General features: G+C 34.6%; 1 protein-coding gene across 1 annotated transcript; it reads right to left on the bottom strand.

Moving 5' to 3' along the window:
* Positions 1 to 4,818: 4,818 nt before the first annotated feature.
* On the bottom strand, positions 4,819 to 6,377 carry LOC114304007 (E3 ubiquitin-protein ligase PUB23). The gene is made up of 2 exons (XM_082899080.1): positions 6,260 to 6,377; positions 4,819 to 6,225 (listed from the first exon to the last, which is right to left on the bottom strand). The coding sequence occupies exon 2, from the start codon at positions 6,176 to 6,178 to the stop codon at positions 4,943 to 4,945; it is 1,236 nt and encodes a 411-aa protein (XP_082755206.1). The 5' UTR covers positions 6,179 to 6,225; positions 6,260 to 6,377; the 3' UTR covers positions 4,819 to 4,942.
* Positions 6,378 to 15,749: the final 9,372 nt, after the last annotated feature.

A 15,749-nucleotide genomic window follows, 5' to 3' on the forward strand; every position in this document is an offset into this window, starting at 1 on the left:
ATATTGTCGCTTCCACCAGGACCACGGCCACAACACTGATGATTGCATCAACCTCAAGGATCAAGTTGAGACCCTCATTCGTCAAGGGCGTCTCAGTCGGTTCACGGACACCCGCCCACAACAGAGGCAACGAACTGAGCCCCTCAGGAACAACCGCCGACGTACCCCACCTCGGCAACCAGCCCAACCTGACCAAGGCCATGACCGCCTCCCACAACAGCCTCGGCCCCCTGGTAATCCCCCTCCGCCAGTTGGTGAAATCCGAGTCATTTCTGGTGGCCTTGCTTGTGGCAGACCGTCCCGCTCCGCTCAGAAAGCAGAGCTCAGGAAAATAAGGTAAGGTTCGGACAAAGCAGTGGACACGGTAGACCGACCTTCCAAGCAGCCCTAGAAGTGGACAGAGCCCATCACCTTCACAAACGCCGATTGTATAGGCATCCGTTATCCTCATGATGACCCCCTCGTCATTTCTGCCATTCTCTCCAACTATAAGGTCAGACGGGTTCTCATCAATAACGGTAGTTCGTCTGACATCATATTCCTCAGTTGCTTCCGCCAGCTCAAAATTGGGGAGGAAAGCCTGTCCCCCCTCCAAACCCCCTTGGTCGGTTTCACTGGCGACCGGGTGACCTCCATCGGCTCCATCGACCTCCCCATCACTATTGGCGAATACCCACGGCAGACTACCAAGTTACTCACCTTCCTTGTGGTCGACTGTCCCTCTACCTACAATATCATCCTCGGTCGCACCGCCCTCAACGCTTTCCAAGCTATCACTTCAACCTATCACCTCGCCATAAAGTTTCCCACCGACCAGGGGGTCGGGACAGCACGGGGAGAGCAGACCATCGCCAGGGAATGTTATGTCGCCTCACTCAAGAAAGTCAAGTTGAAGGAGGCCATGATCATTGAAGGACTTGACGCCCGAGATGAGGACGAACTGGTCAGAGGCGAACCGGTGGAGGAGCTCGTTGAGATTCCCATCGATCCCACCAACCCAATGAAAACTGTTAAGATCGGCAGCCAGCTATCCCCCCAAGCTAAGGCTGACCTTACTGCACTTTTGACCGAGCACAATGATGTATTTGCCTGGACTTATTCAGATATGCCAGGTATCGACCCTTCTTTCATAACTCATCGCCTCAGCATTGAATCTCATTTCCGACCTTACCGCCAGAAGCAGCGCATCTTTTATTCGGAGCGTAATACTCTTATAGCTGCAGAGGTCGACAAACTCCTTGAGGCCCAATTCATCAAAAACGTCAACTACCCTAAATGGTTGTCAAACGTGGTCCTCGTCCGCAAGAACAATGGCAAATGGCGACTTTGTGTCGATTACTCTGACCTGAACCGAGCTTGCCCCAAAGACAGCTATCCTCTGCCCCGCATAGATCTGCTGGTCGATGCCACAGCCGGTCATCAAATGCTCAGCTTCATGGATGCTTTCTCTGGCTACAACCAAATCCTCATGCACCCGTCCGATCGGGAACATACATCCTTCATCACCGACCGAGGTACCTACCATCACCAAGTAATGCCATTCGGATTGAAGTACGCTGGGGCCACCTACCAACGGTTGGTCAATGCCGTCTTCCATCACCAAATAGGTCGGAATATGGAAGTATATGTCGACGACATGCTAGTTAAGAGCAAACTCTCCACTGATCACCTGATCGACTTGCGAGAGACCTTCGCCACGCTACGCAAGTACCAAATGAAGCTCAACCCAGAGAAATGCGCCTTCGGCGTAGGATCTGGGAAGTTTCTGGGTTTTATGGTCAGTCAGCGGGGCATTGAAGCTAACCCTGAAAAGATCAAGGCCTTGATTGAGATGCAGTCTCCCAGGACAGTCAAGGAGGTTCAAAGACTCACTGGTCGAGTTGCAGCCCTCAACTGTTTCATTTCCCGCGCGACAGATAAGTGCCTACCGTTCTTCAAAGTTCTTCAGCAAACTTTTGAATGGACAACTGAATGTGAAGAGGCTTTTCATCAGTTAAAACAGTGCATGGCCAATCCACCCCTCCTTTCACAAGCGATTACGGGCGAGTCCCTTTTCCTCTATTTAGCCGTCTCAAGCACCGCAGTCAGTGCAGCTCTTATTAGGGAAGACGACTCTGTCCAACGACCGGTCTACTACATCAATCGGGCTCTCAAGGGAATAGAGCAGAATTACCCCCTGTTAGAAAAATTATCCTTAGCCTTGGTCACCGCCTCTGGACGACTCCGTCCTTACTTCCAAGCCCATTCCATAGTGGTCCTCACCGACCAACCCTTGAAGAAGGTCATGCATCAACCAGAACTTTCCGGCAGACTTATGCAGTGGTCTATGGAACTCAGCCAGTTTGACATCTCTTACCGGCCTCGAACAGCAATTAAGGGACAGGCTATCACCGACTTCATCTTGGAATTCACTAATCCTACCCCAACCACTGCCTCTCCACCCCTGCCAGCTCCCATCGAGCCAGAAGACCCTCACTCTTGGACTCTCAACGCCGACGGATCATCCCGCAGGCAAGGTACCGGGGCTGACCTCATTCTCACCAGTCCTGAAGGTGGTTATTTCAAATGTGCGGTCCGTTTCTTGGTCGAGGCCAGTAACAACGAGGCTGAATATGAGGCACTGATAGCAGGCCTTTGCCTAGCCCGGGACATTGATGTCAGCCACATCCGAGTGCTCAGCGACTCTCAGCTCATCGTCAGACAGATCACAGGCGAATTCGACCCCAAAGAGGGCACAATGCGGACTTACAGGGATCTTGCACTTCCCCTAGTTCGCCTTTTCAACACCTTCCATATCAAGCACATTCGTCGGGCGGAGAATTCTAAGGCAGACGAGATGGCCCAGCTGGCTTCCGCAGACCAGTCTGCCCTCAGTAGTGGTGTCCACCTCGAATACCTATCCCACCCCGCCATTTCCCCCGACCAGCATGAAGTACAATTCCTCCAAAATGAGCCTATCCCTTGGGCGTCGGACATCTTTCGATTTCTGACAGCGGGGGAACTTCCAGATGACCACCAGCACGCCGCCAAAGTCAGGGCACGATCGTCCAATTACATCCTCGTCGATGGCATCTTGTACAAACGTGGTTTCTCACACTCCTATCTGCGGTGCCTCAATCTGACTCAAGCAACTTATGTGATGCAAGAAATTCATGAGGGCATCTGCGGCAATCACTCGGGCGGCATGTCTCTAGCCCACAAGATAGGGGCCCAATGCATAACCCAGCCGATGGAGTCCAGAACAACTGGAATCCAATATGGCATCAAGAACCAACGGCATTTAGGCACGTGGCGGGTGAAGGACAAGCCACATCAGCAGACAAAGATTTGCAAAGTTATTGCCACTGCACATCACCATTAATGTAGCCCATCACAGCATTTATTACGACAACACCTCTTCGCTGGAACAGGACCCCCTTGCCCTGAGCAAGGTAAGCTACAGCATAGGCTTTCGGCAAGGAGAGCAGGTCGGAAGGGACAGCGAAATGATTGCCAAAGGATATAAGCAAATGTTGTAGACAAGAAAAAGGTTAAGCTTTCTATCTCTAATCTCTCCCTCTACGCATTACTTCTCTTCCTAACTTGCTCGTCGGAGAGTTCGCTGGGGGACTACCCCGTTCCCCGTTGAACTTGCCTGCAGGTTATCCGGTGGGTTTGATCATTTGGACGCGGGATTAAGGAGCTTGGACCTGCCCGATCCATTCACTGGGACGAACAGCATCAACATTAGAATTTTTTTATTTAACAGAATTAACTAAAAAAATGAAATTCATAATTGCTTTCTTATATAATAATAAAATTACCTAAATTATTAATTGAAACATATTTTTAATATCATTAAAAACTGTTAATTGACTTGATGATTTATTAATAAAATGGGTGGTTTGTTATAAAATTAGAAATCTCAGGAAGTAGAATGTAACTTTTAAAACCACAGGAGGTGATTTGTATTTTAATCAAACTTCAGGAGGTGTATTTTTAATTTACCCTTATAATTTCAAAACCCTTTTCACATATTCTAAAATAATTTTATATTTTTTGTACACTTTTTACAAATTTTAGGGAGATTGACCAATAAATCTTATATTTTAGACTTGTAATCCATATAATCCCATATTTTTTTCTTGTGATCTATTTAGTTTTTTTTGATGTGTAGTAACTCATTTACCCGTCACATTGAAGTGTCACATTTAAAAAAAATACACTAAAGAGTTTTTTAGTATCACATCATACCTGCCACGTTAGAATGTTATATTTGGAAAAAGTATACTAAAGAGTTATTAATTTTTTTAGTGTGTCACATCATACGTGCCACGTTAGAGTGTCACATGTCACGTTTGGGAAAAGTATACTAAGGAGTTTTTAATTTTTTTTAGAGTGTCACATAATATCTGTCACATTGTCACGTATGAGAAAAGTATATTAAGGAGTGCTTATTTTTTTTTAAGTGTCACATCATATATGTCACGTCACGTTAGAGAAAAGTACACCGAGAATTTTTTTTGAAGTGTCATATCATACCTGTCACGTTGTCATATTTAAAAAAAGTATATTAAGGAGTTATTATTTTTTTTTGAAACAAAAGTTTTAGAATGTCACATTATACCTACAACGTTGTTATATTTAAAAAAAGTACACAAAGGAGTTTTTAATTTTTTTAGAGTGTCACATCGTTAGAGTATCATATTAATATCTATCATATTAGAATATCATATCATATCTATCACATTAATAAAATGGTATAACTGTATACCAAAATGCTACCAAAATAAAAAATGAATAACAAGAAACAAGAAACAAGAAATTTTCAGAGTATAATTTTCCAAAGCAAGAATGATTCCATTTATCAAGTGTCTCTGGGCACTAATTTTTGCCCCTATAGTCCTATGTTCTAATGTTCAACCAATTACACATGTACACAACAAAACTAAATATCTCTCTCTCAACATAGATAAGAAGCCAGAGTCACAGGAATACAAGAAGAGTTCTTCCAAGCCCTAGCATGCAATTTAAGTATCTCCCTAGCTTTCTCCATAGTCTTGTTTCCACTATCCACTTGAAGCACCAAACACAGCTTTGTCACCACACCCAATTGCAACATCTCTTGAACAACACTTTGAGTTGCAGAGAACTTTGAAATTGAATGAAGAATCCTCACAGCTCTTTCACTTGCCACCTTTGAAACCCTAAGTATCTTCTTTGACACAACGGCTAACCCGGCACCGTGCTTCAAGAGCTCAGCTCTTCCTTCAGCACATTGGCATAGCTGATCCAACACCATTAGTATCATCTCACAAACCCTCTTCTCAGAAGAATCTAGAAGAAGATCGATCAAGACCGGTACTGCTCCGGCATCCACTGCTTTAACCCGGTTTCTTCCCCATGGACCGACATTGATTAGCAATTGAAGTGTCGATTTTGTGGCCTTGGATGAGATTTGATCATGGAAGAGTTGGACTAGCTCGACGAAGAACTCGGGTTTCAAGCTTATTAGCGGCATCGGATCAGCCACTTCGGTCATTGATTTCAATAGGAACACGGCATAAGCACGAGACTCGTAGTTTCCACGTTGCATGACACGCAATAGGGATTCGATGAATTCGCCATTGTCACCGGTGGTAAGAGATTTGAGGCCGGCTTCGGATAATTGGAGATGGTATAGGATGTTTAGGGCTTCATCAGTGGAAGTTGCGAGGTCAAACCCATCTTCAGATACTTCTAATGAAGCATTGTTCGTGTTGAGCTTGATAACTGAAGCTAAGAATTGTACTGCACCGGTTCCTTCTATGCAACGCTTGTTGGTTTCGTTCGTTGAAGCGATTGATCTGAGTCTTCTAAGACACTTCATTTGTGTTTGTGGTGATTTAGCATCGTTGATTAGCTTGACAATCTGGGCTTTGTTGACCGGAGGCTTCGGTGTTGGGAACCTTTCGATGCCATTTGATGCATTGAGAGTACACCATGATTGGATCAACCGGCGAAGAGTGTGGTTTGGGGTGAGTTCTGTATATGAGAGGACTTGTTTGGTTACCGGGCATGTGTTGTTTTTCCCGGAAAATATCCATTTCTCGATGCTTTCTCGGTCATATGTGATTCCGGTGGAGACGGTTACAGGATCTTTCATCATTTCTAGAGAGATGGGGCAGATGAAATATGGAGGAACTTCAACATCAGCCATTGGAAAAACTCAAGAAAATCAAGATTCAAAACCCTAAGGCAAATATAGTGAATTTGAGGAAAACCCTAGTTAGAGAACTATGAAATAAAGAAAACCCAGGAAGATTTGATGATGAAAATGGAAATATAAACCCTTTGTTGATTGAAAGTAGGAGGTGTAGCTGTTGGGGAGTTGTGGTTTGGTTTGAAGATGTTGTAGTAGGAGTAGAGAGAAGGTTAGGTTATATATATATGTCTTGTGCGTGTGCGGAGAGTATTCAAAAAATGTGAAAGTCAAAACACGGAAAATAGGAGTGTTTGGAGAGAGAGACGACTTTCTAGGATATTGAAAGGCTCAAGGATATGCCAACCGTATTTGGTCATAAATAATGGGGTGTGGGTTTGGGCAAAGTGTAGAGGGTGATGACTTGGCCATTTCCTTTGACTTTCTCTCTCTAAGAAAAAAAAAATAAACAAACAAACAAACATGAGATTTTCTCTCTCTAACTCGTGCTCTTTGTTTTCTTATGTGAATGCTGATCATATAAGGTGGCTGGAGGGTGTAAATGGTGCCGACATGTCTTAATCAGCTCTTACTCGGCCTTTGCATCTTCCAGCTCGTTTGACCAATATAAAAAAATATGAATAAATTACACTTTATCCCGGTATGGCTAGTTTGTTTTGTTTTGTTTCTTTTTTCATTTTGATTCTTAAATTATTTCTTTATTTATTTTGATATGTTTCAATTTTTTTTTAATTTACTTTTCAAATTAACTTGTGTTTAAAATTAAACAAAGAATATTACATTAGCCGTTACATAATATAAAAAATATATTATTATATTGAAAAATTCTACTATACATACCTCTTGAAAGGAGTGTATTACATGTATCTTTAGTTATGTCATTTTCTTTTTTAGTTATAACTAATTTTTTTCTTTAGTTATGACTTGTGAGATCTTTAGTTATGTCTCATGTAGTATTTGATTATATTTTTTTAATTATGACTCAAAAGATATGAAAATTATAAGGTGAATATGATACACACCATTTGAGAGGTGTATACCATAGTATTTCTCTATTATCTTAGAGTCTAGATTTGTGAAAGAAATGTGAATTATATATAATAAAATATTTTTATATTACGTGATTGTTAATGTGTCATTTTCTATTTAAATTTGGATAATATAAATTATCTTTTGGATAAATTAAAAAAACAAAGACTTGAAGTGAAGGGCAAAGTAAGAAAAAAAAATTCTAAAAACCAAAACAAGAAGATGGCCAAACATATAGAGGCCAAGAGTAATTTATTTAAAGAATATATATTTGCATGTGGTTGGGGTAGCGGATTTGTCTGCATTAAATATATCTAAGCCGTTCGATCATCAGTAAAACTTTGAAAAAGCGTTCGATTACAAGATTAATAATGCAATGATCAAATTTATATATTAAGGCCCTGTTTGATTAGGTGGATTGTTAATGATGGGATTAACAATTCTATGAGATTAATAATCTCATGGGATAATTATGCAAAGGATTGTTAATACCTACCTTCCTTTAGTATTAAATATACTATAATTTTGTAAGATTAAGAGTCTTACGTATTACTAAGTCAGATGCTATTTGTGTGATCCACATGTAGGAATATTAATTTGATAGGATTAACAGTCTAATCCTATATAGTTATTCTGGAATCAAACAGGAAGTTTCCGAGCAAATGATGTATTATTAGTATATTAGTATGTTGATTTAATAAATATCACATGTTGGCATACGGTAGGATATTAGACGTTAGTAAATTAAATTATAATAGATGATTGTAATCGCTTTATTGATTTGAAACTTGAACTTTTAGCATTTTTACTGTCCCAAAAAATAAGTCCATAAATCACTGGATCGATTGTCATATCACTACTAAATATCAGCTTCCAAGTATGTATCAATACATTCATGATATGCAATGTGCCACTTATTTGGTAAAAATAATTTGATTATCTTAATATTAGTTTGATTAAAATTATTATCTGAATCCGAACTAGGGTTATATATGGTAAATTATACTTTTAACTTTTATAATTTGATTTAAATTATAATCTCAAATTGAATAATTTGATCGATATATTTTAGGTCTAATTTCAATTTAGACATTCCATTCAAACTTAGAAATTAAAATTAATAATTTTAAAACATTTGACAATATTAAGAGATGAATAAGTATAAAAAATTAATAAAAATTTGGACAAAAATTGAAATTGAACTTAAATTGTATGAACTAAATTGTTCAATTTGAAACAATAGGGATCAAAATAAAATTTAGAAAAAATTATAAAGGTAAAAAATGTAATTATAAATACTGAAATATATATACGTCTCAAATTGTTTTTACGAGCTGTAAAATATATGTATTTACGGTATAGTTTTACATGTCATAAATATATAAATCAACGACTTATAAAATATGTAAATTATTATTGACAATGAATTACCGACTTATAATATATATATAGTAAAATACACTAACTATGACATGTATCAAAGGGCTATAAATAATTAATTTTGTTTTTAGTAGAAACAAAGCTGAACATTTTTTTTCTTTTGTTAAAACATATAACAAAACAATCCCCAACGAATATTCACAATGTACATAAATCATTATAAGTGTTTTCAAAAAGATTTGATTTGTCCCCAGTTGAAAGTTGAAAGTTGAAAGTTGAAAGTTGAAAGTTGAATTGGATCAAAAAATTAGAGTCTCTGATCGATACGAGTTATTAAACGGAAGATTTTTACCATTAAGAATTTATGAAAACATGACTCTTACTGATCAGAATCTTCCATTTAATAACTTTGATTGGTCTGAGGCCTCAATTGTCTGGTCCAGTTGAAATTTCAACTGGAGACAAGCCATTCCTTTTTAAAAATGGTTAAGAGATGAAAAGGGGGTTGAGGGTTTCTGCTGCGCCTTATGGCACAACAGCCCTGCTATGAGGGCTTGTAAAGGTATTTACCAAGTGTATTTTGATCATTTAAACTGTTCATATTGTGTGTGCTTGGCAGTGTGTCTTTTGTTTTGGTTGTCTTTTTAGTGCGGTTGGTTACTCACCAACTTTTGTTTCGCTTTGATGCTCTTTGCACTCATCGCTTTTTTTATTGATGTAATTCTCTTTTGGTTCATCAATAAAATTTATCTTTTGCTGATAAAAAAAAATATATTGAGTATATCATTCATATAAAAAATTAAATTAATCAGACATCTGTAACCCCATAATTAAGTTGTAATTGTTTTTAAAAAATTATTAAAATCATAGTAAGCCTTTATTTTTTGAAAAACAAATGTGCTATTATTATAAGGTTATAAATGTTCAAATTACTTCATTTTTTGTATGGATAATTGACTTGACGAACCTTACAATATAAACTGTTCAAATCATCAAAAAAGACTCAAGACACGTCTTTAATGGCCCTTACAGTAGGCTGTTGTGCCAACTCCAATTCCATGAAAAGGTGGTTTAATGACCTGTCTTTTTAGAATGATCTAAATAAGCTTGTTTTTTGACTTTTTACGAAAAAATATATAAAAAAATAAAAATAAAAAAATGATATGACCAAAAAAAAAAAAAGAGAAAAAAAAATTGTACTAATATAGATCATACCAAATTGTACGAGTCTCTCTGCCCCAAAACATTAGTCTCTTATTTTATTTTTTATTATCTCAAAATATTAATCTATTTTCAAAAATCAATCACTAAAATAATATGAATTTTTTATTTTGTCATTATTTTAAATTCATTAACAATATAAAAAGTATAATTATGACAATTGATATTTTTTTAAAAATGTACAATCAAATGGTAATTTTGAAAAGAGTCATGTTAGGGACCCCAAATGAATTATCAAATATTCTATCAAATCTCTCACATGGGTGTGAGATCTACACAAATCACATGCGTGTAGATCTCACACCTATGTGAGAGATTTAATAGTATATTTGATAATTTATTTGAAATCTATAAAAGAAATTATATTTTTAAAATGTAATAATTGTAGAGGTTTGATAGAATATTTGATAATTTATTTGAAATCTATAAAAAAATTATATTTTTAAAATGTAATAATTATATTACTATAAAAAAGTTAAATTCTTAAAAAAGAATTATTATTTTAGAAGGGAGGGAGTATGTGCTTGTGTTCCTTACTAGTGGCTACGAACAACCGTAGGCATTGATTGGTCCATACAACAACCATAGGAATTGATTGGTCTATACTGTTTAATGTCCACTTGTGGAAAATATTTGTAGGAAAGTTTGAAAAGTTTCTCTTTGAATAATATGCGTACAAGTGGGCTTTTATTTATATATATATATATGATTCATTTTAGAAATAATATGAATTCAGATTTAATTATTTAGAAAATTTTAAAATTATCATCTTTATTATACACATAGACCTTATATTGTATAAATTTAATTTCAATCACACACTTTCATTCGGGATAAATTAGAGTAGCTAAGTGGGTTCATAGCCTATGTTTGGGAAGTTAGGTTTGAGGATTTTTTGATTAAAATAGTCACAAAAAATAAAATAAATTTTTTAGTCTAATAAGACAAAACATCACATCTAACCTATAATCATTACATTCTTTCTCTCACAAAAAAAATCAAAAAAAAATGTCAAAAGTCATTTTCAAACCAGACTTTTTAGTCTCAGGCTAAAATAATTACGAAAAGTCAAAAAGCCAATCCACTTCCCAAACGAAGCAATAGAATTATTGGATTCTTATATAATATTACAAATCCAATGATGAATTACAATCATAAAGATGAAAATCAAATACTACATATAATTTATACAAGAGAAATACTTTTTATATTCAATCCTGCTGCATACTCCCAGTGGGGGTCGCACCCCCAATGAGGTGTCGCGCCCCCACTGGCCGAAACCCAAAAAAAAAAATAGTTTTTTTTTTATCCAATTATGGACTGCCACCTCACTGGGGGTCGACCCCCAGTGGGTGTATGAGCCATTTTCCTTTTACATTATATAGAATTTTGGAGCTTGTTTGGTTTGTTTTTGAGAGAGTTGTTTTTGAAAAAAAATTTGGGGAGAAAGTTTAGAAATTTTTTTGGTTTGTTTGGTTGTATATTTTGGGAGAGTTATTTTTTTTGGTGTTTGGGATGATTTGATATTTTGGGAGAATTTGAGTAGATGTATGTGAGAGAAAAAGTGATTGAAAAAGAGAGAAGAGAGAGAAAAAGTGATTGATTGATGTGTAAGAGAGAGAAAGTGATTTTGAAAATTTTTTGAGAAAAACTCAAACCAAACAATTTTTTATAATTTTTTTTCTAAAACTCATTTCCCAAATGCAAACCAAACATACGGTGTTTGGGAATTTGGGTTCCGAATTTTTTTTTTTGATTTTTTCCACTAAAAGACAAACTTTTATAAAACCAAAAAAAATACACCCAAACAATCTAACCCCATAATCATTTTACTTTTTCTCTCACAAATATCGCATCCAACCACATAAAAACCCAACTATCTTCCCAAACACCAAAATTTTTTTATCCAAAATATCCTACAACTAAAAAAATCTACATTAAAACCTACTTCCCAAACACCCACTTTATGTATAGAATCTCTCGTACTATGGTGGATCCCAAATGAATTCCACATGTATGGGTCTCACCTTTATGCAATGTATGGGTCTCACCTTTATGCAAGAGCTCCTGTGCGTGTAACATAATTATTTATACAAGTAAACTCTCAAAGTGAATTAGAATTTTTTTAATAAATATACACATAATAAGACCCGCGTGTAAGTGATGAGAGATTCGAATTACTAAGGAGCAAAAGTTCTGCCCAGTTGAACTTGTTCCATTGGTTGAATAATACTCACAAGTTACATTTGAGAAATTATTAAAAATGACAAATATTAGAATGAGAATAAAATTTAGAGACATATCTTAATAATTTAATGAGGCTCTTATTATAGCCACATATTTGAAATTTGAAACCTAAAGTATAAAATTTATATTTTAGTTAGATTATCCATGTACAAATTGAAGTGAAATAATTGTGAAATAGAGGATTAAGGGGAGTTCAAATTTCCACTGGTGTTTGGTCTTGTGCAAAATACAATTACCAACAAGTTTAGGTAATGTTTTGGTAACATTTTTGTTTTTTTGTTTTTATAAAATTTTAAAAATTGGAATGAAAACATGTTTGATAATTGTTTTTGTTTCGATAAGATGAAAACAATTGTAAAATATATAAAAAAAAAATGAAGTTAAAAACTACATTCACTTCATTTGAAAACTAGTTTCCTCTCCTTTTTTTTTTTTTGGACACCCACCCTTCCTTTGACAACTAAGCAAACATGTCTCTTCATTTTTATTTGGGTAAATTACAAACACACCCTTGAGATTTACTTAAATTACAAATTATCTTCTGTAGTTCTAGAAATTATATTATGCTCCCTAAGATTTCTAATTTCATAACAAATAGGTTCTTTCACTAATAAATCATTAAGTTAATTAACAGTTTTTAATAATGTTAAAATTTTATTTCAATTAATAATTCAGATAATTTTATTATTGTATAGGTGAACAGTTAGAAATTTCACTTTTTTAATTAATTCTGTTAAATAAAAAATTATGACACGGAGATATTTGTAATTTTTCAAACTACAAGGGACAATTCGTATTTTAAGCAAATCTCGAGAGATGTATTTATAATTTATCTTTTTTATTTTTATTTGTTTTGAAAAAATGTTTCATGTTTTCAATAAAAAAAAAAAAAAATTGCAACGATACCAAACAAACTTCATATTTTATTAGTTTTTTCTGCTTTGAAAATATAAATTGTACTTTGAATTAGTTTTTTCCTTTTATTACCAATTAACCCATAGTTGTCGAGTAATAAAAGGAACAAATAAGAAAATAAAATGAACTAAAAGAAGCTAATTTTTTTATTCTAAAATTTGGGTTGGATTGTAAAATGAGAAGAAATATTAGTTAAAAAAAATCTCTTTATTTATTTATTTATTTTGTTTTTTTGTTTTTTTTTTTGGGGGGTTGTTAATTGGTGAAAAGTTTATTCTTATGGGACCATATGTTATTTAATTTCAAATTTAGGCCTAGTTTGGCCAAAGGCTATTTGGCTAAAATAATCAATAAAGATAAAATATGTAAAAATAGTCAATAAGGTAAAATGTCATATTCAACTTATAATTATTTCATTTTTTCTCTCACAACTATCAAATCAACTATAAAACTGAATAAATAAATAAATAACAATCTTCCTAAACACAACTTGTTTAACTAAACTAAAATAACCAAAAAAACTAACTAAAGTAGCATAAAGACACATTGAGAATTGATTTTCTGATGCATGATGACGAGCGGACGGTTGCGGATTGATTTTCTCCAATCCGCCAATTTGGCGGACGGATGGCGGATTTAAGGTTCATTTGTCTGCAACTGAACCGCCAAACCGCGAGCACCCTTAGTAATTTATAAGATTTTATATTTTTAATTTGTTTAAATATTTTGTTTGTGTTTTCAATTGAAAAAGAGTTCAAATATTTTGTTGAAAAAAAGTTTTCAACTTTAACATATTTTTTGAATTGAAAAAAATAAACGTATTATTTATTTTAAATCTAGCTCTAAAAGTAATAAATAGCAAATATGATATATGCTGGTTGGTTTTTGTTTTCAAAAACATATATAAATGTTACAATACAGAGACATACAATCTCTACTATTGCTTTGTTCATGGTTTTGGTAGTTTGAATTGTTTTTATATTTTAAGAACCACAGATTGTAATACTTTATGTGGATGAGACATGCTGTGATTGTAATATGTGGATGAGACATGCGGTGATTGTGATAATCTAAAGTTTCAAACTTTCTTTCTTTGAATGAGGCATACAGTAATTGTAATACTTTTTTAAGTCATTGATTGTAATTTTTTTTTTTTTTTTTTTTTGAGGAAGTACACAAGTTGAACTATGTTGAAAATTTATAAAATTTCAAACCGCCAAACCGATTCGCATTCATCCGCCAAACTGCCAATTCGCTCAATCCGCATCTGCCGGATTGGCGGACGGATGCAGATTGATTTTCTCCAATCTGCCAATCTGGCGGACGGATGATGGATTGGAGGTTCTTTGGCCGCAACCGACCCGTGCCCACCCCTATTGAGAAGTTGCCGGAAAATCGTTGGTGATTGGCGATCAATGGCGGAGCTATGAAGGGACTGGGGGGCACATGCCCCCTCTCAGGTTTTGCAATTTTTTTATTTTATATTTTTTTTGCATATAAGGAAAATAATTAACGAATAAAAAATTTATATAGAAATAACATGAATGATTTCTTAATGACATTTTTCAAATTACAAAAATAATGATGGTTGTTTTGACTAAAAATGAAAAAACTACAACAAACCACATTATTAAAAAAATTTAGTGCAACAGTGATATCAAATTATCATTTACATGTAAACATAGTTAATCCCACTACGAAAATGAGAAATTATTGAATTGTTAATTATATTTAACATGTGTGATTGGCCTTCCATATGTTATTTTACTATTGACTAGTAATATCATATATCGATGATAATGTGGTATCACTATTATTTATATATTATTATATAATCTATTATAAGACATATAAGACTCTTTTTCATTGCCTATAATACACTAGTTACGAGTAACACCATATATTTCCAATTCTGATTTTTTACAAGGTCAATTGTAAAAACAAAATTTTTTAAAATTTTATATTAAATATTTAAGATTTTGTAATATTAATTTAAAAATTATTATCTATTGTTATTGATTATTAGGAAAAAAAAAATTCAAAATTTTAATTAATAAGTGCCTCTTCTAAACTATTTTTCTGGCTTCGCCACTGCTGGCTGGTGGTGGCAGTTGGTGTCGGTGAGATGGACAGATAGGTGTTATTTAATAGATAAGTGACACGTGTACAATTTGGTGAACATTTGAACATATAGTTAAACATTTGAACAAATAGTTAGACATATAAGTGACTTTTGAACATATAAGTGACATTTAACATATAGACATGGCCCTATCTAGGAAGTTGTATTTAGGCTAAAATAGCTAATAAAAACAAAATAGGCTAAAGCAGTTAATAAGACAAAATATCACATCGAAATCATAATTATTTCAATTTTTGTAAATCAAATCAATTATAAAAAAAAAAAAGCCATCTATCATCCTAAACAAAACTTTTTTAGCCCGGCTAAAATAATCAAATAACTAACTAAAATAACTTATTTCCAAATGGAGCCATAGTTAAAATTTGAATAGATAAGCGTTTTTTTAAACAAATAATGTCATTTTGGCTAAAAAATATTTAAGTTTGAGCCGATAGGCCCCAACAGTTTTAAAAATGAATATTTGGCCTGAGTGTCTTTTTTTTATTATTATTATTTTTTTTAAGGAGTTTAATTACTTCAAGTAAATGAATATGTTTGAGTAATCTCAATTCTCTCATGTATACAAGCCAAGTCAAACTTTGTTAATATCCTCCTAAAATTATCACAAAGGAAAGCTCTACACATTGTTTGGTA

The sequence above is a fragment of the Camellia sinensis genome, chromosome 12 (genome assembly GCF_055761805.1).
Source record: "Camellia sinensis isolate YWXY chromosome 12, ASM5576180v1, whole genome shotgun sequence".
In the NCBI taxonomy this organism is placed as follows: domain Eukaryota; kingdom Viridiplantae; phylum Streptophyta; class Magnoliopsida; order Ericales; family Theaceae; genus Camellia; species Camellia sinensis.

Bases quoted from the DNA above. Each gene is read 5' to 3' on its own strand.
- LOC114304007 (XM_082899080.1), bottom strand. From the start codon at position 6,178: ATGGCTGATGTTGAAGTTCCTCCATATTTCATCTGCCCCATCTCTCTA.